The 24,769-nt window shown below is 35.7% G+C and overlaps 1 protein-coding gene across 5 annotated transcripts in view; it reads left to right on the top strand.

The window, feature by feature from the left end:
* Window positions 1-24,769, top strand: part of LOC149543912 (uncharacterized) — a 274,899-nt gene that overhangs the window by 98,602 nt on the left and 151,528 nt on the right. For all 5 annotated transcript variants that reach the window (XM_089798556.1, XM_089798559.1, XM_089798560.1 and 2 more), the window contains exon 4: window positions 19,081-19,171. In XM_089798556.1, the coding sequence (XP_089654682.1) occupies window positions 19,081-19,171 (91 nt within the window). The remainder of the gene's footprint in view (window positions 1-19,080; window positions 19,172-24,769) is intronic.

Genomic DNA, 24,769 nt, shown 5'->3' with positions numbered 1-24,769 from the left:
CAGTTTGGGCAAGGGATACTACAGTGGTATTAGAGCTTGGTTGCAAAGTGTTTGACGAAATGTCAAACAACTGAATTAGAGAAGAATTTGGTGTTTGACGAAGTTATAACCGGTTGGGGTTATTACAGTGGTATCAGAGCTTTGATTCTGCCATCCTAGAGGGTTGAAGTTTCATATGCAACCACAACAGCGAGGTCACCTTAGGGTTTTCACTCGTAGGAGATAAGAACAAGAGCAAAATCAGGTTGAAAATATACTCGTAGAAGAAATGGGTGACAAGGGAGGAGAAGAGAGAGCAAGACATAAAGGAAAAGACAGTGGAGACAATGAAGAAAGAGAAGCACGAGAGTTCTTTAGACATTTGGCAGCAGACCAGCAATGGATAGTTGAAGCTTTACAAAAACTTACTACAACAATATAGAAGATGAATCCACATATCAAACAAAACCAAGTCCTAGATGCTGATAGGAGTATTGTACAAAGAGCTTCCTCCCAGACCATTCATAGGCCTACACGCCTACACGCCCTACCTTTCTTAGGAATAAACACGAAGATGATAATGCTGAAGGAGAGGCAACATTTGCAGATCATCTTATGGCAGCGAATGTTGAATGGGAATCATTGACACCAGAGGTTAGGGAACACCTGAGCTTTGACAGATTTCTAAGTCTTAGGAGAGAGCATTGCAAGAGAATGCAAGATCGAAGGCCAAGAGACCAAAACAAAGATCAGAAGCATGCAGCCAACAATATCACATTACCTATGCTTGATTGAAGTGGGAAAGTTAGAGCTCAGTCTTGGATTCGTAAGAACCTTCGACCCATGATAAAGGAGAATGATTTTATGTCTGCTAATTCCAACAAGTTATGTAAAAATTTGTATGATGAATTTGATAGGCATGCAAATATCAATAAGGAAAATAGTATGACAGCCTTGGGTGATGATTTGTCTACATCATCCTTACAAGAGGTTTCACAAGAGGTTATGGAAGTGACCGTAGGTGTCGACACTCAAGATACTGGTACCATGAATGGAGATTTCATAAACACTTCTGATTTTTATGACATCAGTTATGAAACCTTGCATCCACAATGGCCAAATGCTAGATGTCACTTGGTAGTACTCAAGAAAGGGGTATTAATGACACAATGTATGATGCAAAATCACGCACTAATGAGTCTGATTCTTCAAATCAGACCTTAGCAGATAAGTTTGAAGATTCAGTTGTTGGCATGGAGCGCTAGGATTGTTGTTACATCCCAAATTTTGACCTAGTTTCAAAATTACTCATAGCTGTTGGATTTAACGGATTATTCTTTCATAATCATGTGAAATAGGTAGTTATTTATATCTGTTGTATTAACTGTTAATGAAGATGGTCGTTAATCATTATTTGTTATATGATGTTTAGCAGGTGCTTGATTTTGGAATTATGGTTAATAATTAAAGTCTTTTAAATGTTCATATGAAAATTATTATGGAACATGTTATTATAATGGAAGTGTTTCACGGGTGATTGCAGGAGAAGATGAAGGGGGGGAAGCATTGCTAAATGAGATCAACAGAATGAGATAATAGCTTAGTCCAGTCAATAGGATTGATAGGTATGACCTTAAATTTCTTGGCAAGGACCTAGCAACTTGAACTTCAGGATACATTTGTAGGACCTGCATGAGCTATTAAATAAATAGTTTAAGAAACATAAAATAATTTAATCAAGATATAATACGTATCTCAAATGATTTTAAATGATCTTTCACCATATTATTATAATATATACCTATGTTCCCTCGAGTTTTGGGATGGCAAGTTTTTTTGCTGATTTTGGAGACGGGGGGTGGGGACAGCAATCACGGACGACAAAAGTGACATTTGTGTTTATTATTTTAATTTTTTGTGTGTTAAACAATTGGGGACAAATTCAAGTCCCCAATGAAGTCCTCGATACGGGGACGTCTGGCTTTTTTGGAGGGGACGCGTCCTCAGGGAACATAGGTACGTACACATAGATATAAAAATGAAGTGACACCATAATATTATTTCCTTATAATAAAATGATGCCACCTCACCAATATATCTACGTGTACATAGATAAATATAAGTCATTATTTTTCGAATTATGACCTCCCAACTCTTTTTTCCATCTTTTTATTCTTCTTTTTAAAAACCGATTGGACACTTGGCATTTAATTGGCGCTCAAAGAGCCAAGATAATTCTTTAAGTTACGGAAGCCAAAGAGTCCCTCTTAATCCTTTTTATATAATGGGTCGGGTGAGATGGAATACTCAAGAGAACACATTCCCGACTTTCCTTTTTATTATCACATTTTCCTTGCTTATTCCGGCTTCCTCCACAACCAATACTCGCCCATAAACCAAATTAATTTCTGCAAGTCCATTCGAATTCCTTTTCATTTCATAGTAGTGCCATCCTATTACAGTCTGCCATCCTATTACGCTCGTCCCTATAAATGTTTCCTGTTGTCAAGTCAAGTGGTTGTGATCGGGTCGTTGAACCCATCAGAAAAACCTTGGCCAAGATAGTTTAAAGGCATGTTTTTCATGTATTGATCACTTGACGTCAGTGGTGCTTGTTATGCAAATATGTCTGTCCATAACTGTGCGTACATTCTAAACACCAGAATGCTCAGGTGGCTGGACTAAGAGTATCCCAAGCCCGATCCCGAGGTAGGGAGGGCCTTTCTAATTCAATAGATTGTGTGGGGATAAGTATGGTCTGAGGTTGGGAGGTTAAGCCTAAGTCAATGTTTCTCCTCTTATTAAAAGCCAAGGCTTGCACAACTAGCTAAAGACCCACCGGATGATACTTGTATGTTTCTTTTCTTCTTTCCATGATAAGTATTTACTTACTTGTATATAGAAAAGATGTTATTCGTTAATCTAGTTATTTCAGTTGATCATGGATATAGTTATTTTCAGTTAATTGTTAATCTAGTTATTTCAGTTGATCATGGATACAGTTATTTTCAGTTTATCGTTAATCTAGTTATTTCATTTGATCATGGATACAATTATTATCAGTTAATCGTTAATCTAGTCATTTCAGTTGATCATGGATATAGTTATTTTCAGTTAATCGTTAAACTAGTTATTTTAGTTGATCATTGATATGGTTATCTCAGTTGAACATGGTTATTTCAGTCAATCATTGATAGTTAAAACAGTTAATGTCATGAGAAAAGGAATATAGTGAGAAAAGGAATATAGTTATCTATTCAATGAATGTTGGGGAAACCTCTTTTTAAATTGTCTTTGTTTTTGTTATGGAAAGCCGTTTGTTACAATCGCAAGCTAGAGGAACATGCAGTTGAAGGACATAGCAGCAGTACCTTGGATGTTGATGTGTGCATGGACGATAGCACACAACATAATGCGTCTAAATCATATTCATTTCAGTCAGGGAGCTTGCTTTGGAATGGGCAGTTACAAAGACCTCATCATTTGATCGAGCCACTTAAGGTGGATATGAAAGTTGATCCTCTACATAGTGGAGCAGCCTATAATATTCTGATTAGACATGCTGAAGGTAAAACTTTACAATGGCATGATATCATTACTGCTTTGTTTGAGGACAATTGTGTTATGCACCACTATTCTCCATATAATGAAAATGTCAACACTATGATAACATCCATTGATGGCAGCCTTACACCCATTGATAAATTGAAAGATATCAATTATACAAGAGCTAGTTTAACATACTTTGGCATTAAAGAGGTGAAGAAGTTTAAAGAAATGAATGATGAATGGTTGTAAAAGGCTAAAAATGCTAAGTCGCTAGCTGCCAATGCAAGACAACATCTTCAAGAAGTCAAAGGATAGGTTAATCTCCTCAACATAGCAAGGAAAAAGAGGATGGATAAAATGAGAAGACTCTTATTTCAAATAGAGAATGAATCTAAAAAGGTACTTGGATCCGACAACAATGAAGTTGACTTGTCTGGTCAATTAAAGGATTTGGTAAAGATTCGAAACATGAAGGAATAAGAACAGTTTGAGGGTTCTTCATGTGCAGTTGAAGCTGCTCATAGCTTGGAGACTCAGTTGAAGGTGAAGAAGGATGAGATTATTGTAGCATTATCTCATCATGACATGATGCACAAACAAATTGGGGATCATATTTGGCCAGCTTAGAAAAAGTTAGATCCAAAGGGGGAATCAACAGCACCCCTAGATAGAGAAACGCTTAATGATTTGAGTTGAAAGAAGTTTAGTTTTTATTGGAAGGGGCGCATGATGCAAACCATGATTGTCCATTAAGGTGTAAGGGGAAGATTGACTGTGTTATGTGGGCATATAACGAGAATTCTGAATGTAAAAATTTAGATCATAAATTTTATCAAGAAGGATCTGAGCTAGCAGGATCAAAACATGAGGAAGAAAGGGCTGAAAGGGAAGAGTCAGTTCAGCTACAAGAAGCACGTCTCACTAACATACAGCGTGAGGGATCCTTTAGGATGTGTGGAGTTTCAGTTGGGCAGAAGATCATTACCTTGCTTTATATAGGAGCCACACATAACTTCATTGATGCTTGGTTGGTTGAAAGACGCAACATATAGACGCAGTTCTTTGAGGGTATAAGAGTAAAGGTTACAAATGGCTACACTCTTAGGTGCGACAAGAAGATTTCAGATGTGTCCATGCATTTGAATAACTTTGAGTTTAATGTAGAATTTTATGTTTTAAACATGGGAGATGCTGATATGGTATTGTAGATGACATGGCTCCATGACATAGATTGTGTTTTGATGCCAATACATGAGGAACAACAAAACCATGTTTATCATCTCGACATACAACAGTTGAGGTAGTTTGTGTTAGTTTTTGTGTACAACAAATTGTGGAGGGATTATATTCTGCATCTTCATACAGTTTTGGGTATTCTTGGCAAAGAGACCCTGCATGTCAAGGAATTCAAGTGTGAGTTAGGCTCTCAAGAGCTGTTGTACTTAGGACACATCATTAGCACACAGGGAGTCTGCATGGATCTAGACAAGGTCAAAGCAATCATTGAGTGGCCTACACCTGAGAGTCTCATACAACTTAGAGGAATTTTGGGCTCATGTGGTTTTTACTGTAGATTTGTTAATGGATATTCACGATATGCAACACTACTTTCTGATCTAACCAAGAAGGGATATCTCCGGAACTATATTGCAGGGCAGCAAAAGGAAAGGGTTAAGTGGATACGTCTTTGTGAATATTGCTATAATACTACCTAACATCTTTCTATTCAGATGACACCATTTATGGTCTTGTATGGTTATAAGGTACCCAACTTTCTTGATTTATTGTTGAGTGATATTAGAGTGCCTATTGTTGGAGCTTTGCTGTAGGGAAATCAAGATATCATGAGGGCTCTCAAGGAGAATATTTAGAGAGCACAAATCCAACAAAAGCAATATGCAGATCAGGAAAGAGTTGAAGATTCATTCTATGTAGGATATATGGTGTACTTGATGCTACAGTACTATAGACATTCTTTACTAAAGAAGAATGGTATAGGGAAGCTCAAGCCACGATACTATGGACCCTTAAGAATCATTAGCTGTGTGGGTGAGGTAGCTTATGAGTTGAAGTTACCAGCTAACGGTAAGGTCCATAATGTTTTTCATGTGTCACGCCTCAAGAAGGCGTTAGGACATCATGTGGCCCCATTTACAATTCTACCACCCTTAGATGATGAGGGTAAGTTGATTATGGTACCTGAGAGCTGAGGCTATATTGGATGTTAGGGAGAAACTGTTGAGGAGACAAGTTATCAGGGATAATTTGATCAAATGGAAGGACTTGCCGGTTGACAATGCTACTTGGGAAGGTGAGGAAATTTTGCAGCATCTGAAGTTGACATTGCTTGAGGACAAGCAATTTCAGGAGGGGTAGACTGTAATGTCCCCATCTTTTTAGCCTCTCAGTGGAGTTCTTAGCCTTTACATTCTTTGAGGGCTAAGTGGAGGAATAAGGAGAAATTGATTGAATTAATTTCTTATAAAGTCATTAAATAAATTAAAATTTAAAGGTGTCTATATTTAATTAATTTAATTTTCTAGAAGCACAACTAATTATTGTATTGGAATGGGGGAAGCTTCTAGAGAGTGCATTTTCTAGAATTACAACTAATTATTGCCTTGAAAAGGGGGAAGCTTCTAAAGAATGCAATTAAATAATATTTTATTTCCTTCTAGAAGGGTGAAGGAAAAGAATAAAGAGGCAAGAGCTTCATTGTTAAGCATTCGATTATTGTGAATTGCATTTGATATAAACTTGGGAGAAGAAACTAAGGGTTTCTGAATTCAGTCAGCCATTGGAGAGCGTCAATTCTTCAATGTTGCAACCATTTGAGGTGGTGAAATATCCACTGAATTTGGCATTCAGGAGAGTTTCATTCTGGAGTTCTATTTGTGCTTTAAGTAAGGAATAACTGAAGGGTTTGAAGAATATTGAAGGACTATCGAGTGCAGATCTGAAGATTCATCTTAGGTAGCCATTAGTAATCGTTTTTTACTTGCTGCTACAGTGCCGCATTATAGTACCCATGCTATAGTATTTATGCTTGATTCCGATTGCAACTTTCATCTCCATCCTTGGACAACACTATTGTCAGGTTCCTTTTGCAACTATTAGTAGTTAGCATTGTAATCTTAGGCATATAATTTTGCTGTTGTAAGTGATAACTCAGTATCAGATTTGGCATATTGCTGTAGTCATTATTGTAAGCCCATTTGTCTTGGCAAATTCATAGCAACATTGTACATGGGAATGAATTCAATAAAGGAGATATATGTTGCATACCATCTGTTTGACGAAATGTCCATCTAATAGCATATATAACCAACATAATAGTTGTATGCCAATTGTTTGTGAAAATGTCTGTTGGCTGTAGGTATGCATTCCATATCTAGTTTTCATGTATATGCATTGAAAATACCAAAAAAGAACTACACTTGCATATTAGTTTATTGAAAAGAGTATTGTAATATCATTTGCAAATATTCTAAATTTCTTAGCATCATTCAAACTATATCAAACAATCTGAAACACAAAAAAATCAGAAAAGAGAAAGGCAACATACAAATGTTTGATAATATTATTTGAGCTAAAATCAGTTAGTTTGGGCAAGGGATATTACAGTGGTATCAGAGTTTGCATGTGAAGTGTTTGACAAAATGTCAAACAACTAAATTAGAGAAGAATTTGGTGTTTTCTCGAAGTTATAACCAATTGGGGTTATTACAATTGAATTTGTCTGATTTCTATTGTTGTCCTATTCTTCTTGATGGATTTCCCAATCTGAATTTGGTGACATCTTTCTTATTCCAATTATTGATTGACTATAGACTCTTCTTATTCTAACAGATTTAACTTAATTATCTTCTACGCTCTATTTCCATATTTGCTTATTTGATACTTTCTTTCAATACGTATTGTCACAGCTGATAGATATCCAATATAGAGATTATAATTGATGAACAATAGTCAGTGTTTTTCTACCTTCAATAATTATTCCAATCCATTCATATGAACCTAATTAAAACCGTAAAACAGGTCCTTACGCTACTCTCCAACGTCAATATTAATCATTGGTCTTCTCTCTATCATTCTTCTCTATTGTTGCTGATAGTTATATGTAAAGAAGAAGATAGAAGGTGAAACCAAGAAGAGTAGTATTGTGAGATCTAGCAAGTGAAGTGCAAAGTTGATGGTATATACATGAAATTTACTTTGATACTCGATATTTAAAGTTAACAATTTATAGGAAAGATTAAGTTGAATGTTATTGTGAAGATTGATTTGTTTGCTAAGGATGTGATTGAGAAGTTTAAATGCTATGTTTATGGAAAAGTATTTTAAGGACCTATAGGGTAACTAGTTATAACTAATTCACCCTCCTCTTAGTTATCTACCAAATACACTACATTGAAGTTGTATTTGATGATGAGGATGATTAGGAGGATTCATCCACTAAGGGTGGCCACAAATAGGAGGACTCTAAGGTGGTCAGCCTAAACCGCACGAAGATCGCTACATTGGTACAGGGTGAACTATCGCCTTGGTCGGTAGCCCAAGATGTATGATATTCAGTGTATGGGAAATTCTTCGAGGACAATATGTTATTGTAATGTTGGACAACGGAACCACCCTGAACTTTACAAACTCATCACTTGTAAAATGAAGAGGTTTACCTACAGAGGCACACATAGGTTTCCAGGTCAAATTTGCCGAAGGAACACTTTTACCATGTGTGCATCTTGTTCTCCAATTTAGTATCACCATGGCTAACTACACGGTGACGAATGATTTCTTTATGGTGGACCTAGATGATATGGAGGTCATTCTAGTTATATAATGGATGGAATCATTGGATGAATACACATAGAGCTTTAACTAGACGGACTTCGCTTTTGTTGTTGATGGGAACAAGGTTGTTCTCAGAGGGATGGCAATTGAGGGACCAAAGAAGGTATTCGCATGAAGGATGGAGGCGATCTTCTGGTATGATGACATTGCATGGTCTACACATTGCTTTGTTCCAACATAAGCAATATAAGGACAACAAGTGTATTCTCAAGATGACAAACTTCAAGCCACTTTGGAGGGACAATAGAGTTTTTGTAGGCATTCCTCTTGGTGTACCTCCCCTTTAAGGTTTTTGAGCATACCATTGAATTGGAAGCCAATACGAAGCTAGTTATCACCATGCCGTAACTACATGCTAGAAAAATTGAAGATGAGATTGAGAAAACAATTCGAGAACTGCTCAACAAGGGATGGATGCATCCCTTCTCTAGTCCTTTTGTATCATCAATGGCGTTCGTGAAAAATAAGGATGGGATGCTGCACATCTGTGTGGACTACTGTGTTAAACAAGAAGACAATAAAAAATAGATACCCTATTCCCAAGATTGAGGAATTGCTTGATGAGTTGCATGGTACGTTTTATTTTTTAAAAATACATCTCAGTGCTGGATACCATCATATCCACATGCAAAAGGAAGATGTGGAAAAGACGGCTTTTCGTTGTTACTATAGGCATTATGAGTTCTTGGTCATGCTATTTGGATTAACAAACGCATTGACTACATTTCAATCTTGCATGAATTGCATCTTCATTAAACATTTGCATAAGTTGTTGAAATTTTTTGATGTCATTCTTTTTTACATTAAAACATGGGAAGAACATGTAAAGCATTTGGATAAAGTTCTTAGAATTATGGAAGCACAATCATCGTTCGCCAAACAATCGAAGTGTGAATTTGGGATGACAGAGATATTATACCTGGGACACGTTGTCAGTAAATATGGATTATAGTTCCACCAAGAGAAGATTCAGACTATCCTTGTGACCTTCGCTAAAATTAGTTTCAAAATTGTGAGGTTTCTTTAGGTTGTGCAATTACTACAGGATATTTGAAAAGGCTTTTCTCAACTTAGAGCACCATTAATGCATTTAACCGAGAAGGATCATTCTAGTGGAATGAAAATACATGATTCACTTTTGATAAGTTAAAAGAAGCAATTGTACTTGTCCGATTCTTGCTTTACCTAATTTCACTCAACCTTTCATTTTGTACTATGATGCTTCCAGAGGGCATCAGCGCTGTATTGATACAAGAAAGGCACCCAATAGCCTATGAAAATCAGGAACTTACATAGGGTGAACGCGTATATTGCATCTATGACAAAGATATGTAAGCCATCATGCAGCCTCGACCAAGTTTCAACAATATATAGTGGGTGCTAAGTTCGTCGTCCATACCGATCATAATAGTTTGAGATATTTTTTGGAGCAAAGGGATCTGAATGTGTGCCAACAAAAATGGGTATGTAAGGTTCAGGCTTATGATTTTGACTTTGAATATGTGAAGGGAAAGAATAATGTCGTAGCAGACGCTTTGTCAAGAAAACCCACCATCTATTCATTATCTTAGATTTCAACGGATTGGAAGGCATACTTATTGGTGGAGTACTCCAAGAACACTTTTGCATGCATATTGATGAATGGCAATATTCAGGACGACTAATGCAAGGTAGTTAATGACATCATCTATCACAAGGACAAGATATATTCGGTACCTAAATCCACAATGAAGCATAAAGTTTTGAAGGAAGTACACTCCTTTTCGTTAGTGGAACATTGGAGATTCCTCAAATCCTACGGATGGATTAGAGAGAGATTTTTATGGAAGGGTCTTAAGGATTATGTGCTGCTGTATGCGAGAATGCGCAACATGTCAACAAAAAAAATTTGAACACAACTTACTGACGGGCTTATTACAACCCTTATTGGTACTAGAACAAAAATGGGATAGCATCTCAATGGATTTCATCACCAGCCTTCCAAAGGTAAATGTAAGGGACATCATTTTCATTGTAATTGACAAATTGACAAAGTACGCATACTTCTTCGCTATTCCCGCCAAGTTCGATGCTGCCCAAGGAGCAAACTTATTCTTCAAGGAAATCTTTCGCTTGCATAGAGTATCGCAAAACATTGTGAGTGATCGAGATAGTTGTTTACTCAGCATCTTCTGGATAGAACTATTTTAGCTGGCAGGAATGGAATTGTCGCCTAGTACTAGTTATCATTCCTAGATTGAGAGACAAATGAAAATTGTGAACAAATAGATGGAAGAGTATCTCAGCAACTGTGTTTCGACACAACAAAAGTTGTGGGTCAAATGGCTACATCTTGTGAAGTACTGCTATGATACCACTTACTACATGTCAATTTGGATGACACGTTTCAAGGCACTTTACGGATATGAATCCCCCTCATTTGTAGATATGGTTTTGGGTGACAATCGCGCATCAAGGGCAAAGGATTGGCTGCAAGAAAGACAAGACATTTTGAGGTTCTTGAAGGGAAACTTCCAACAGGCACAAAATCAACAAAAGATGTTTGCTGAAAGACATCGAATAGAGAGAAGCTTTGAGGTAGGTGATTTGGTATATCTCCGTCTTCAACCACAGACGGTCATCCCTGAAGATAAGTGGCGAAGGAAAGCCGAGGCCACTATTTTACGGTCTATATCACATAACTGGATGCATAGGCGAAGTTGCTTACGAGCTTGAGTTACTAGAAGGAAGTCGGATCCACAATGTCTTCTTGGTATCCTACTTGAAGAAGGCCATGGGGGAGAACATCATTGTATCCACTTACTTGCCACCTCTGGACGAAAAAGGGAAGTTGATATTGGAACCTGTCAAAATCCTTGACACATGGGAGAGGAAACTACGAAGTTGCACCATCGAGGAATACTTGGTACATTGGGAACTTTTTCCGCTTGATGACGCCACTTGGGAAGGAGAACAAGTTCTTCAACATCTAGTATTGTGTTTGCTTGATGGCAAGCAAATTCTTGATGTAAGGGCTATAATTTTCCCATCACAAAATAAACAATATATTAAAACTTGTTTATGGGCCGATTGGTTTAGCATATCTCAGATCCATTTTTATTTTAATTATTTCTATATTAGTTTGCCATGTCTTTTGTTGGCATGTAGTTTCTCTCTCAACGGGTTTATTTATGGCCTTGAGGTTGAGTTGATTTGGTGTGTGATTTTTGGATTATTTTTCTGCACGAATTCTTGTTGGAGTTCAATATGTTCGCGATTGTGGAAGTGAAAGATCTTCCTTAGTTGACTAATCTAGTTTTGATGAGATTCAACCCTCACTCTATTCTGTTCTCTATATTACTTGCTTGGATCTGATTGAAGCACCATCATAATTTGCAACTATAATCTCTATTTGGCTACAAATAGATGTTTTGTGAGTATTAAGTGTTCAGTGTTTCATTCATTTGGCAACTCGAAGGTAATATCCCTATGTATGGCCTACATATGGTCCCCCTACCATACAACTCCTCATTCCCCTACCACCATATGTCTGCTACCAACCCATACTGTATGGACTCAACCTATATCATACGACCCCTTCTCACCTCACCCTCAGAGTCATATCTTTCCGCACAGCTGCTATCTCTACCGTATGACGCTAGAATTATTGACATTCATTATCTTGAGACAGTCATTTCTTCAGCCATACATGAAGGGAACATTACAGATTGATTAACAGTAAACTTTATCACTGTTCAAGTCAGAAGTTCATCATTTCTAATATAGCATTTTTATATGATTTATGATCTTCTTGTTCATGTTTAAAGTCTGCCTTCTCTATTATGCATCTAAACATTTAACATATATTATCATTACAAACATATTGCGAATCTGAAACTAAATACAACTTATTACAGCTGCAAACTTATCACTGTTCTTGTTTTGAAAAACCATTGTTATGATTAATATTTTTAGACGTTCTGTAAAATATTAAATTATATTAATTTTTTTTTTTATGTACGGAAGTACCTCTGTCCATCATTTTGGAAAATACCCTTACCCATACCCTAGGTACCCAAATATGCCAATTCCCATGCAACCTTGGAAGAAATGTAATATCATTCTAATACAAGCATATGTTTGAAAGAGATTGTATGTATGAAAATAGGATGTGTCATTTACAAGCAGATCCTATTAAGGAGCTTTAAATGATCGTCATCCATTGAAGAAGCAATATTTAATAAGGTGAAATACTTGTTCATTTGGAGATTGTGGCATCTTAATAGAAGATACTGGTGTTCCTTGCCAAGATGGTGCTGAAAAGTGGGCAGTGGTGTCTCGAGTAGGTTGGTACCTATAAGGAAATATATAAAGTATTTTATTTTGTGGCTAGATATAGATAGTAGATCCAAGCAGTTTTTTTTGTAGTTTTGTCTTGAAAGAGTTTCAATGTAAATGTCGCGTTGTTTAATTGTTAGATCTTATGTGATCTCTAAATATTAATGAGTAAAAGATTGTCTTATTCTGATTCACTACCCCCAACCCCCCTCTCATTATAAGTGTGTGCTGATCAATATCATGTAGTAAAAGTGTTACGGTCTGATTAAGGTGGATTTATAGCTATGCTGAAATTCAATCAGAAGAATCAAGGGCTATGAGTTTGCTCAATCTTGTTGTTCTTTGTCTACACCAAGTCGCAAAATCAAACGTTCATGGTTTTTGCGACAAAGTGATTTTTATATCAAGGTTTTCTAGAGAAGTTTGTTTTGGATTAAGTGAATGTATAGCCACTTCTTTGCAGGCATTGGGTAAGCTGATGCTGGGTGACAGCAGCCTCTCTCTTTTGTGGAGTGGTGTCAGTTGATGTAGGTTATAGGCAGCATTGTAAGGCTTTTCATGGATGGAGTGCGAGTAAATGTAAAATTAATTATAGTATTTACAATCAAATTTGTGCTCGCAATTTTTTTTTTGGGGGGGGGGGGTGTTTAATTTTGAAGGACGGCTGATAGATTAAGTGATCCAAAGTATAGTTTTTTGATCTCTTAAAAATAGAAATAGAAATAATATTTATAGAGGACTTAAGTAATAGTGTGATTAGGTATTTAAGTTGGTGTGAGATCTCGTTGGGTTAGATGAAGCTTGTGGAGTTGACAATGTATTAGTTCTAGATCAATGAAATGCCAACAAGCCATCTTTCATGCTCATTGAATAACATGTTTGAAATTCTATTGGTTGCATTGTGATTGCGATTGTTAAAAATAATGCATTCATCTTTTTTGTATCACAAGCCAGACAGAAGAAGATTCAATCATTTGGAAACTTGTTAATTTGAGTTGGACAACTAATTTTACCAACCAATTCAGGTGGTGCTATACTGCCTCAAATCCAAATTTTATTATGTAGATGGCTCGAGATGTTTATAAGGAGGTTAAGGAGGATATCTCAACATGTTTTCATAAAATGTCAGCTAAGCTTGAGGTTAGAGACATGATTATTTAGGAGTTGTAGATATATAAGCTTGTCGAGGGCAAGCCCTCTTTGGTAGTAGCTATTTGAAGGAGCACCACTCAAGCATTAGGTAAACTGTTCTCAACCTTCACTTCGCTTCAAATCTTTAATTGTGCAATTATTTCTTCTTTGCAATTGTTTGGTGGGAAGATTGAGGAAAAGAAAAACCCAAATCTTCAGTAACTAACTCTTAGAATTTTGTCCCAACCCTTTAGAACTTTTGGATGCGAGTGCAATTGGAGCTTATTTGATAACATTCACATGAAGAACTCCAGCAAGCTAACTGAAAAGCTTTAATGACCTTGTCTCTGTGCAATCAAGTGTTTACCTTTAATCAAGAAAAATGGGGGGCTCAAAGAGTTATGGGACAATTGACGTGGATGACATTGATCCATTAACTATAGAATGATGACCCCATTTAAATAGAAGGTTTAGTTGTTAATTTTAGAAAGCAAGTAGAGGAGGATGTAATAGAAGCAAAAGCAAGAGGTGTTGGATTGTATGACAACATGGTCGATGGGGATGTTAAGCACGAGGGTGAGTCATTACTTTTTAGTTTGAGGGTCTAGTTGTAGCTATGTTGTATAGGACCACAACCATCACTAGAATGTATAAGGGAAGATAAAATTATAAACTGTTCCAGCTTGCATGGGATTGTGATTTCTGATGGTGATTTTCAATGTTCATGAGATCCTTATCATCTTATTGGCTGTATTCTCATGTTGATGCAGTATTGTACTGTATTCGAATCTAAAAGAAAACTCTTCAACATTCTATAGATTCGGTTCATATATTTTTTAATTGTATTTTGCATTTATTTTTCTTTTTACAGTTCTTATTTTTACATTTACCAAGCTTTTGTGAAGTTGTTGAGCCTGAGTGAGAGTCGGGTCTCTGAGGTTTTCCAAGTTGAGAGTTTTTAAACTATACCTAGAGTATTACTTGTGAAATTGAGAGATATATTATGGGATGCAATATAATTAAAGGCCTGATATCTTAGAAGGAGAGTTATATATGTAAGATGAACTTTTTAAACTCCATTATCCAAGAAAATAGGAAAATATATATCTGATAGAAATAACATATAAGAACATATTGAACAAAAAATAGAAACTTACTGAAAATTCCATTTGTGTAAGGAAGTGGAGGGGACTAGTAGTGCAGAAGAGTTTGTATCCTAGTACGATATCAAAGCAGTTTCACAAGAGAAATTGCTATTGAGCTTTCTGAATGGCAGTTCATAATTGTTGAGCTTTTAAATAGCATTGTATAAGTTTCTCGTTTGAAGGTATTAAGATATATTTCTGTACATTTGTTGAATGAACTGTTGCTATAAATATGAAACCTTCTGGAGAGTGTTACCTCTGTACTCTCATGGTTGGTATCATTAGACAAAGGGCAGGGGATTGTATCCGATGAGATACAATGATCTAGGAGCCATGGATGGTTATAGGAAAGGTAAAATGGTATTACAGTAGACATGGTGGGGCATGTAGCAGGTTTTAGATTAAGGCTTCAAAAATTACTTTCTTGTTTAATGAATAGAAAGGCGAACAAGACAGAAATTCGGTTTGGAGCTTGGATAAATCGACAGTCTGAGTTATTAAGATTATGGAGGCATGTATTGTCTATGTAGGTTTTTTCTATTTGGAATCATAAAATGAAAGCCTTTTAGGGTGTAATATCTCCTCTGATAATCTTAAATCATAATCGATAATCCTATTTGTAAGGAGATGTACGTGATAGCTAACTAATTATTAGACAAATAAATGCATACGTAAGATAATTGAATAATAGTTCGATAAATAAATAATTATCAATATATGTATATTTTACCAAATTGATAAATCACTGAATATATTAGACATTTAATATATTGAATATACATGATAAATATTAGAACATAAAAGTTAATTCAATTTAATATGCCTAAATATAAAATTAATTACTAAAAAAGAAAAAAAAGTACATATAAATAATCAATAATGGGATAATAAATACCTTAATTAAAAGTTCGGTAATCCTTTTCCAATGTGTCATGACCCATCTACCAAAAGACAAAGCACGTATAAATTGCAAGTGTGAGAAGGATGTAAAGGAAAAAGAAAAAATAGCATAGGAAACATGGAGATAAAAATACATGTTTAAACTACCATATATAATTCCATTCACGTGTAAACCAAGCAAGGATATCTAATTATTAGATAGAAAGAGGATATGTTTTAATAAACTTGCTTGAAACCTTATACCATGGAAAAAAGATTAGAAAGCCCAAAATAAATTAAAGTATATTCTATATATAAGGTATTTTACATATGTAAGGTTAGTAAAATACAAACTGTTCTATCTTAAAGAAAGCACTTTAATATTAGTAAGTGGTAATCTATCATGGCTATTGTATATGGTAAATATATGACTAGTATATACACATGTATATATAATTTTATAAATATACAGGTAAATGATATATATATATATTTTAGAATTCTAAATTATAAAAAGAAATTAAAATTATAGTGTTTAAACATCTGAAAATTCTATTTTTTATTTTATACTAAAGTATCTTAAGATATGGAGTTTGTGGAAGGGAAAGGTAGAGTAATTTCAGGTACATGATAGATTATCCCAATACTAGGGTTAGGCCTCGAGGGGTGTTGCATGCAGTCTGTTTTCCGTGACCTTTGTATGGTAAATCTACCATCTAAGAATAACCTTAGTATTAGAGAAAGAAATGGAATCTCACCGTAAAAATAAATTAAATCAATAAATTCAATTTGTTATATAATATTTTTAATGATATCATAACTCAATAACCATAATTGACAATTATTATGATAATAGGTCAAATACATAAAAAGGGAACATTACATAGGGTGAAAGGGCTGTGGGACATAGCTTGTGAAACCAAAACGAGACTGCTGGATGGGAATTCATTGCAATGCAAATATGCTATGTCCAATCTTGCAAGTCCATGGAAAATTGTTAGCACTGTCAATTATGATATTGTCCCTTCAATTGCTGATAGTGGTATTGCTACAATGAAGTAATTACCTTCCTTTTGTTAATGTTTGGTAGTTTTAGTTGGATAAACTATAGTGCAAATATATATATATATATATATATATATGAGATATTTATTTGTCAATATATTAAATAAGCACTAATGAATAGACATGTCCCCTGAAGGGACATGTCTATCCATACTTCATCCTATATTAGAGAGATGACTGCCATTTGGAAAATATATACCAAAAATGACAATACAACTGCATTTGGAGTGATTTGTGGGAAAATAACACCTTTTATGCCAACTCAAGTGCAAAACCTCTTCTTTTAAGTAATGGAATGGTGGGTCAATGGGATAGAAATTGTAGGACCTGAAAAGTCAACTTGCAAGGTTTAGAAAAAATGTAGATGATGAAGAATACATATCCATTGTATTAAAAAACTTGCTTGAATATAAGTGAATAATTGAAATTTTTTCAATTATTGCAATAACTTGAGACATTGAGTAGATTTAAGGTAATATTTTAAAGAAAGAACGATAGATGCAGAAAAGAGAAGAAAGAAAGTTGAAAGAAAAGAAACCCTAGTAGCATTGATGAAACCTAAGGGGAAAGGTCGGTACAGATCAAGATCTAATATGGATAGGGGAATATTGGTAAATCACATTTTGCATGTTATTATTGTGGTGAACAAGGATATATTGCAAGGCTTTTCTAGGATTCTATACCCTAGTAATGCAAAATGTAGGAAACCAATTTTCTTGAAGTTCATGGAAATGGGTGGGATACAAAGGAATCCAGATTTGCTGATATATATGTGTTCTTTGATTTAAGAGTTATTTTAATGTGCCTTCACATTGAAGATGTTTTGAAATGATGTTTAATTGGACATTATGAGGGGTTATTGTGATATTAATTTCCATTCAGATTGTTGGTTCAATGTAGATTTATAACATTTTTATTTAATTGAAGTTGTCCGTAGAGGATGTTAGCTAAGTGAAAATAAATATCTGATTTTTAAATCATCTTTTCCAGGGCACATACAAGGATGTTTCTGATATTTTGAGCTTCACAAATACCAAAATGACAAATTTATTGTCTGTCTGTAAATCTGAATAAATTCAGTCTTGTATAGCTGAAACTTGCACTAACAAATGAGACTGTCTTTTGCACAAATTGTTACCTGAGTAAATTATACCCTATTGGCTAGGGAGGAATATTTCACCACCATGTCCAATGTTTGCCTTAGGGTTTCGTCCTGTAAGTGAAGGAATCTGCTCAACTCCACAACTAGGGCTTCGAGAAATAATCGAAAATCCATCCTCTTTTATAATCTCCCATGGAACTTTCATGAAAACTATAGTAAAAAGTCACATAATTCTTTTCCCTCTACAAAAGTGACCTTATTTATTTTATTTTGGTGCCAAGCTAAATTCACTTCAATGAAATATTCATCTAAATAATTAATTAAATTCAAGTTGTTCAAAAATATTTAACTATCACTTTAAGACAAATTTATATAATTTATTAGCTCCTTTGAATTTGGGATCAGATTGGACATGATAGTCTTTGGACAGTGATGAGGTCTGTGGATATCTTGTAGAAAGATCTTTGCAACTTGACCTTCCATGTTGGAGGTTGCATATTTTTTCAGGCCCATCCAGAATTTTGAGGCTTGAGAAGCATTTCATGGTTCATTTGAAGTTGGAACTAAAATTGGAATATTTTAATGGTTGGTTTAGTAAACGATGTTGGCAAAAAATTACATCGTAAATGACTTGGTTTCTTCATGCTAACAACTAAATAAGTTTCTTGAAATACATATATTTTCCCATTGTCTTGAATGCTTATTTTTGAACCATTATACAATAAACAGAACTCAATTTTGGTGTTGGGGATTTTCATTAGAATAACGTGTCAATTTTATGCTTAAACATTAATTCTTACTTCCCACTTGCCTTTTTTGTTTTTGTTCTTTTCATTGTACACTACTACATAGTGTTCCTTCAATATGATTGTATAGAGTGGTACTTAAATTTTAATGCCTACTTTTCATTTAGTGTTTTATTTTTGTATTTAATAGCACCTGCCATTCCTTCAATGCGTCCCTATAGTGCTGTAAGAGTATATATTTCGTTTTTCTTTAGATTTTTTTAATCTGTTTGAAACTCATAATTGTACTCAATGATTTATCTGCACTATGATTCAGCAAGGAGGAATTGCATAGTTCGCGGATCAACTACATATTAAGGGATGAGAAACCGATGATGTGGGTAGATGAAGATGATTTGCACACAGTGGTAAGATGCTTCTTTGAATTAATTGTTGAACTAACCCTAAATCTGATTCCTGTTTCTGGTCAATTGTTGTGCTAAATCTTAGTGCCTATAACATACAACTATTTCAAGAAAATTTTACTTTGAAATTTATGTTTTGTGTATGGTAACTATGGAGCTTGCATTTATTAAATACAGAGATGTGCCAGATTTTGTCATTATTTAGTAAAGCGTCTGATTTTAACATGAAATATTTTCATACTAAATCAAACACCATCTTTTTGGTAAAGCAAGTTTTTATGTTAAGAGGCTATAATTGTTTATCATGAATTTGGATGACATCACATATAGGACTGATAAAATTATGACTATATATTGAATGGAAAATTATTGACATCCTGTAGATGCATAAGATAATTGCATTAATGTTTAACAAAAGACCAAGAATAGGGTTCAAGGTTCTGTCTGAAACAGAATAGCTTTAGGAACACCAAACGGTGTCCAGAAGAAAGACATAATAGAAAGAAAAGAACTAAAGAACTAAAGCAAGAGGGAACCACTAAATCAAACAACCCAGCAAGCTAGCTGCCTTGATCAACCGGGAAAAAGTTAAGAAACAATGGATAAGCCATAGGACAAGAAGTCCCATGCCGTCTTCAGGAGCTCCTAAAATTGCTAGAAGGAGGCCACTGCTGAAAGAAGGATCTGTGAGGTCTCACATCCCTGGAAGATCTAGAAGGGGGATCAAATGCCCCCTTGGTACCCCACATGGAGGAAACCACTGTGAAGAATGAAGTGATGAGCTGACTGGAATGCTATCTTAGGGGGAAAAGCCATTGCAGAGTGATGTCCCAGAACACCCGTGTCTCTTGAAGATAGAGCACAAGGCATCTTTGGTCGATATGTGTGAAAAAGGCTGGGAGGGACTGAACATCTCTAAAAAGGCAGTAGAACAAATCATCAACTGTATGTCCACTGAAGCTTCAACACATATCTTTTCTACATTCTACATGTTATCCGCTGTTTCAACCATTAGCTAAACAAGTTATTGAAATTCAGTTCACAATAAATTGGGCAACCTCTCACTTATCCAATATGGATCTCTTTTGAACAATGCTGTGAGTATGATAAATATTGTGTTAGACTAATAGGGCTACAATAGATTCTAATTAGCTGGTCTGGACCTTTTTTTGGTTTGAATCGTTTAGTTAAGTGTAGTTAGTGTACAATTCCTTTTATTATGTTTTGACATTAAGGTTTAGCTTACTATGTTGTAATTGTTTATTGGCTTTAGGTTGTTCAAAGAGTTAGTTGATGGTTGTTTTCCATTTGGCAAATGTTGGGTCCTTCGAATATATTTTGTTTCATCAAGAACACAATATGATCAAGTGTTATGTCCCCAATTTTATTGTATTAATTAAATTAACTTAATTGTTCCCAGGAATAATATAAAGTAATAAAGGGCCTTTAATTAATTATTTTAATTAATAAATGTGGGGCCCAAATTAATAAAGTAATAAAATAATAAATATTGTCGTCTTATTGTAAATCTATAGATGCTTCTCGGAGGTTTTTATAAGGAGATGGCTGGGCATTGTAATTCATAATGAATTGGAATTGACTCTTTGTTGTATTTCTGGAAGTTGGAGGCTGAAGGAGTTCGTGTGCTGTTTCAGAGGTGGAAGATCCTCCCTATTTTGCTTGTTGCAATTTTGATGGTTCAACACCACCCTATTCTGCCGTTGGAGATATCACTCAAATTTCTCACAATGCACACCGGATTTGCTAATTGTCGTCGTTTGGTAACTATTTGTGTTTGCTGGCGCCGGTCTTGTCTGATGTATATTTAATTTGTAATTAAGTGCTATCATCATTTGGAGATTAATATATTTTGTGTCACTAGCATTTTGACGACTATCTCTGGAGTTCTATTATGTGTGCATATCAACTTAAAAATTGCATTATGACTAATCGTTATGTTCTGGCAATTGGATATTTCTTTGATTCATAATTAATTGTTATTGAGATATCACATTTACCTATTCCTGATAGTCCATGATCACACATCCATATCACCTAACGATACTTTACTTGGCATAGTAGCTACCTCTGTACAACTCTGATTTGCCCAACATACGACCCTTTTGGCTACCACTGTGTTGCTACTTCTATCCATTGTACCTCCCCTGCACATCACAATACAGTGCCCAACTAGCGTATAGATGTGACCAATCCAACACCACCATACACCCCTTCCACATCGTACGACCAAATCCTAATGCCCACCATATGGTTAGCCCATACCGTATGCCCACATTGCCTCCCTCTTTCTTAGATCGTATGACCAACTTTCTCTCATGTACAAATTTGCCTTAGTTGTTGAGTGTGGGGGTTAATCCTATCCAACTTTCATATAGTGACATGGTGCACCAAAAGTTTGTTGACAGTGTGACACAATGAAGGCTTGATGCCAATTCACTCATTTCGCTTGCACCGTTGGTTTGGGACCTCAGAGCTGACGACTTTTTGTTCAATTACGGATGCTTGAGGTTAAGCAATCTTTGGGCGGTGAGGAATTGTCATGTCCCCAATTTTAGTGTAATAATTAAATTAAATTAATTAATTAATTGGTCTCAAAATCTAAATAATATAAAAAGAGAATCTTTAATTAATTATTTTAATTAATAAATATGGGGCACAAATTAATAATGTATAAAAATATATTAATAATGTTGGCCTGTAAATCTCTCGACACTTCTTGGAGGCCTTTATAAGGAGATGAGTGGGCATTGTAATTCATTATGGATTAGATTTGATTTGTTTTTGTTTTTGTTTTACCTAATGCAGAAGGCTACGAAAGTTGTACGTCGTTTTGAAGGTGGAAAACTCTCCCTATTCTGCTTGTTGTAGTTTTTGTTGTTCAACACCACCCCATTCTACCGTTGGAGGTATCACTCAGATATCTCACTTTGTACTAGATTTGTCAATTGTCACCATTTTGCAACTGCTTTGTATCTGCTCGGATCTTGTCTGATACCTATGTAACCTTGATGTGCTTTTTGGATCTTAGAATATTATTTGTGTTGTTGAACTTGGTGGCAACGTACTGTTTATGCAACTTGAATTTCCATTGTCTATGGGTGTGTAAACTCACTAGGAAACAAAGTTCAATAATTGTCTCTAGCATCTATTCATCATGTTCCCAACCATCTACCGTTGCACGCTACTTCCTCCACTCTCTACGGCTAGACTCCCTTAAAGCCAACCATACGCCTGGCCCAATCTTCTGTACGACATCACATCCCCACATACATATGCTGCCACTCCATTCCGTATAACTAATCCAAATCATTGTGAGGTTTTCCTTTATCCCTCTTTACCGTACACATTAGTCTCCCCTTTTTCTATTGTACAACCTCCAATGTTGTCCTTGGGTACTTCCCTTCGAGCGTTGCCCTCAAGTACTTGCCCTTAGATACTTACCCTTGGGTGTTGCCCTCGAGTACTCTCCCTCAGGCGTTGCCCTCTATTGTTGCTCTTGGGTGTTTCCCTCGAGTGTTGCCCTCAAGTACTTTCCCTCAATCGTTGCCCTTAAGTACTTGCCCTTGGGCGTTTCCCTCAGGTACCCTTCCCTTGGGCATTTCCCTTAGGTACTTTTCTCTTGAGTGCTGTGCTCATGTACTTCCTACGAGTGCTTTCCCTCGAGAAAACTTGGGTTTGTTGTTGGGAACATTATAGTTCTATCACAGCTAGTCTTGCCAGTCTATTGGGTATTGAGATGGAATCATGGGGCCGAATGATGGTTTGAGCAAAATGTTGAGAGAGTTGAGAAGTCAAAAAAAGCTCCACAAATGAACAAACGAAACACTTGATGTCTTGGCGGGCACAAGGCTGTTGATGACGAATTTCACTCCTAGGGTCGAGCATTAGGAATTGCAAATACCTACCTTGGCTGAGCCACTGAAGCAAATCAAGTAGGATTGGGTGATCGGTAAATGGGAGAGGGACATATCTTTGAAAGATTTTATAGAATAGCGAATAAATTATTTCTCATTTAAGCATATCATAGTCTGAAGTAGAAGTAGGATATTGATAGGTGGCTACAAGATAAAGTCAGGTCCACAAATTCAGTGCAGCTACAACAGGATATTGACAAGCAAGACATTATAATCACCCCTTTAGATGGAGAACAACATAAACCTCAAGATAACCAGAAGGTCAAAGCTAGGGAAATCATTGATGATTCACAAGAGAAGAAAAAGGAACACAATAATAGAGAAAATCTGAAGTTTGATGAAAATTGAGCCAATGTTGAAGTGAACCCTCATAATTTTGCCAGTGTGTTAAACAAGAGCATGACTACAAATCTATAGGAGAGTATGGATAATAATCTAGTCACATAAAGAGAATTGTGAACCTAAAGGGGTAGGCATTATCGACACTCATTTGCAGGAACACTCTCTACCATTATTTGATTATGAAGTCTATCCATCGGTGGCAGTCATGAAGGATTGCATCGATGAATTTCAAGATTGGCATCCTAGTGTCTATGGACACGACAATATTTATATTAGAGTGGCTTAGCGGAAGTTTAATGATTGTGTGCTAAAACAAAGGTTTGATGTTGATTCACTCATTTTGCCTTCACAATTGATTTGGAACCTTGGAGCTGATGCCTTTCATTTGATTACGGATTGCTTGAGGACAATCAATCTTTGGGCGGTGGGTATTCGTCATGTGCCCATTTTTAATGTAATAATTAAATGAATGAATTAATTAGTCCTAAAAATAAAACAAAATAAAATAGTAAAAGGCCTTTAATTAATTATTTTAATTAATAAATGTAAGGCCTAAATATATAAAGTAATAAAATAACTAATAGTGTTGGTTTGTTGTAAATCTCTAGATGCTTCTCGTAGGCCTTTATAAGGAGATGGCTGGGCATTGTCATTCATCATGGATTGGATTCGACTTTGTTGTATTTCTAGAAGTTTGAGGTTGAAGGAGTTTGTGCATAGTTTTGAAGGACTAAGACCCTCCTTTTTGTAGGTAGCTTCGGTGGCTCAATGTCACTCTATTCCGCCCTTTGAGATATTACTTGGATACCTCACTATGTGCACCAAATCTGCTGATTGTTGTCATTTGGCGACTGCTTGTGTTTGCTTGTGTCTTGTTCGATGCAAATGTAATTTGTAATTAAGTGCTATCATCATTTGGAGTTTTATATATTTTTCCATTGGCATTTTTGTGACTATCTCTATTGTTCTATTGTGTCTGAATCAACTGTGAAATTGTATTATGATGAATCTCTATGTCATGTCCCCACTCTAGCTCAGTCTAGCAGAGACATGTGAGTCAGCTTATTATGGGGTCTTGTAGGCTGACAGGGTTGGATAGAGACCCAGTATGGTTATTCAGTGTTGGGGACTTGGTGTTCTGGTTGTTATTGATCAGTTGGGAGACGTTCCTTATTTTTAGGAGACAGTTCCTATATTTATGGGGTTCATTCCTACTTTTTAGGATGTATGATCATGCACAGGGTTGGGTTTCCATGAGTTTGCTCTTTGGGTTCAGTTTCAGAGGGATAGAGCTTGTTTCCTAAAATTTAGGAGCATCCCTAGA

The sequence above is a fragment of the Cupressus sempervirens genome, chromosome 8, assembly GCF_028749045.1.
Source record: "Cupressus sempervirens isolate cs-2001-9-10 chromosome 8, ASM2874904v1, whole genome shotgun sequence".
In the NCBI taxonomy this organism is placed as follows: domain Eukaryota; kingdom Viridiplantae; phylum Streptophyta; class Pinopsida; order Cupressales; family Cupressaceae; genus Cupressus; species Cupressus sempervirens.
This window is presented reverse-complemented; position numbering and strand designations above follow the sequence as displayed.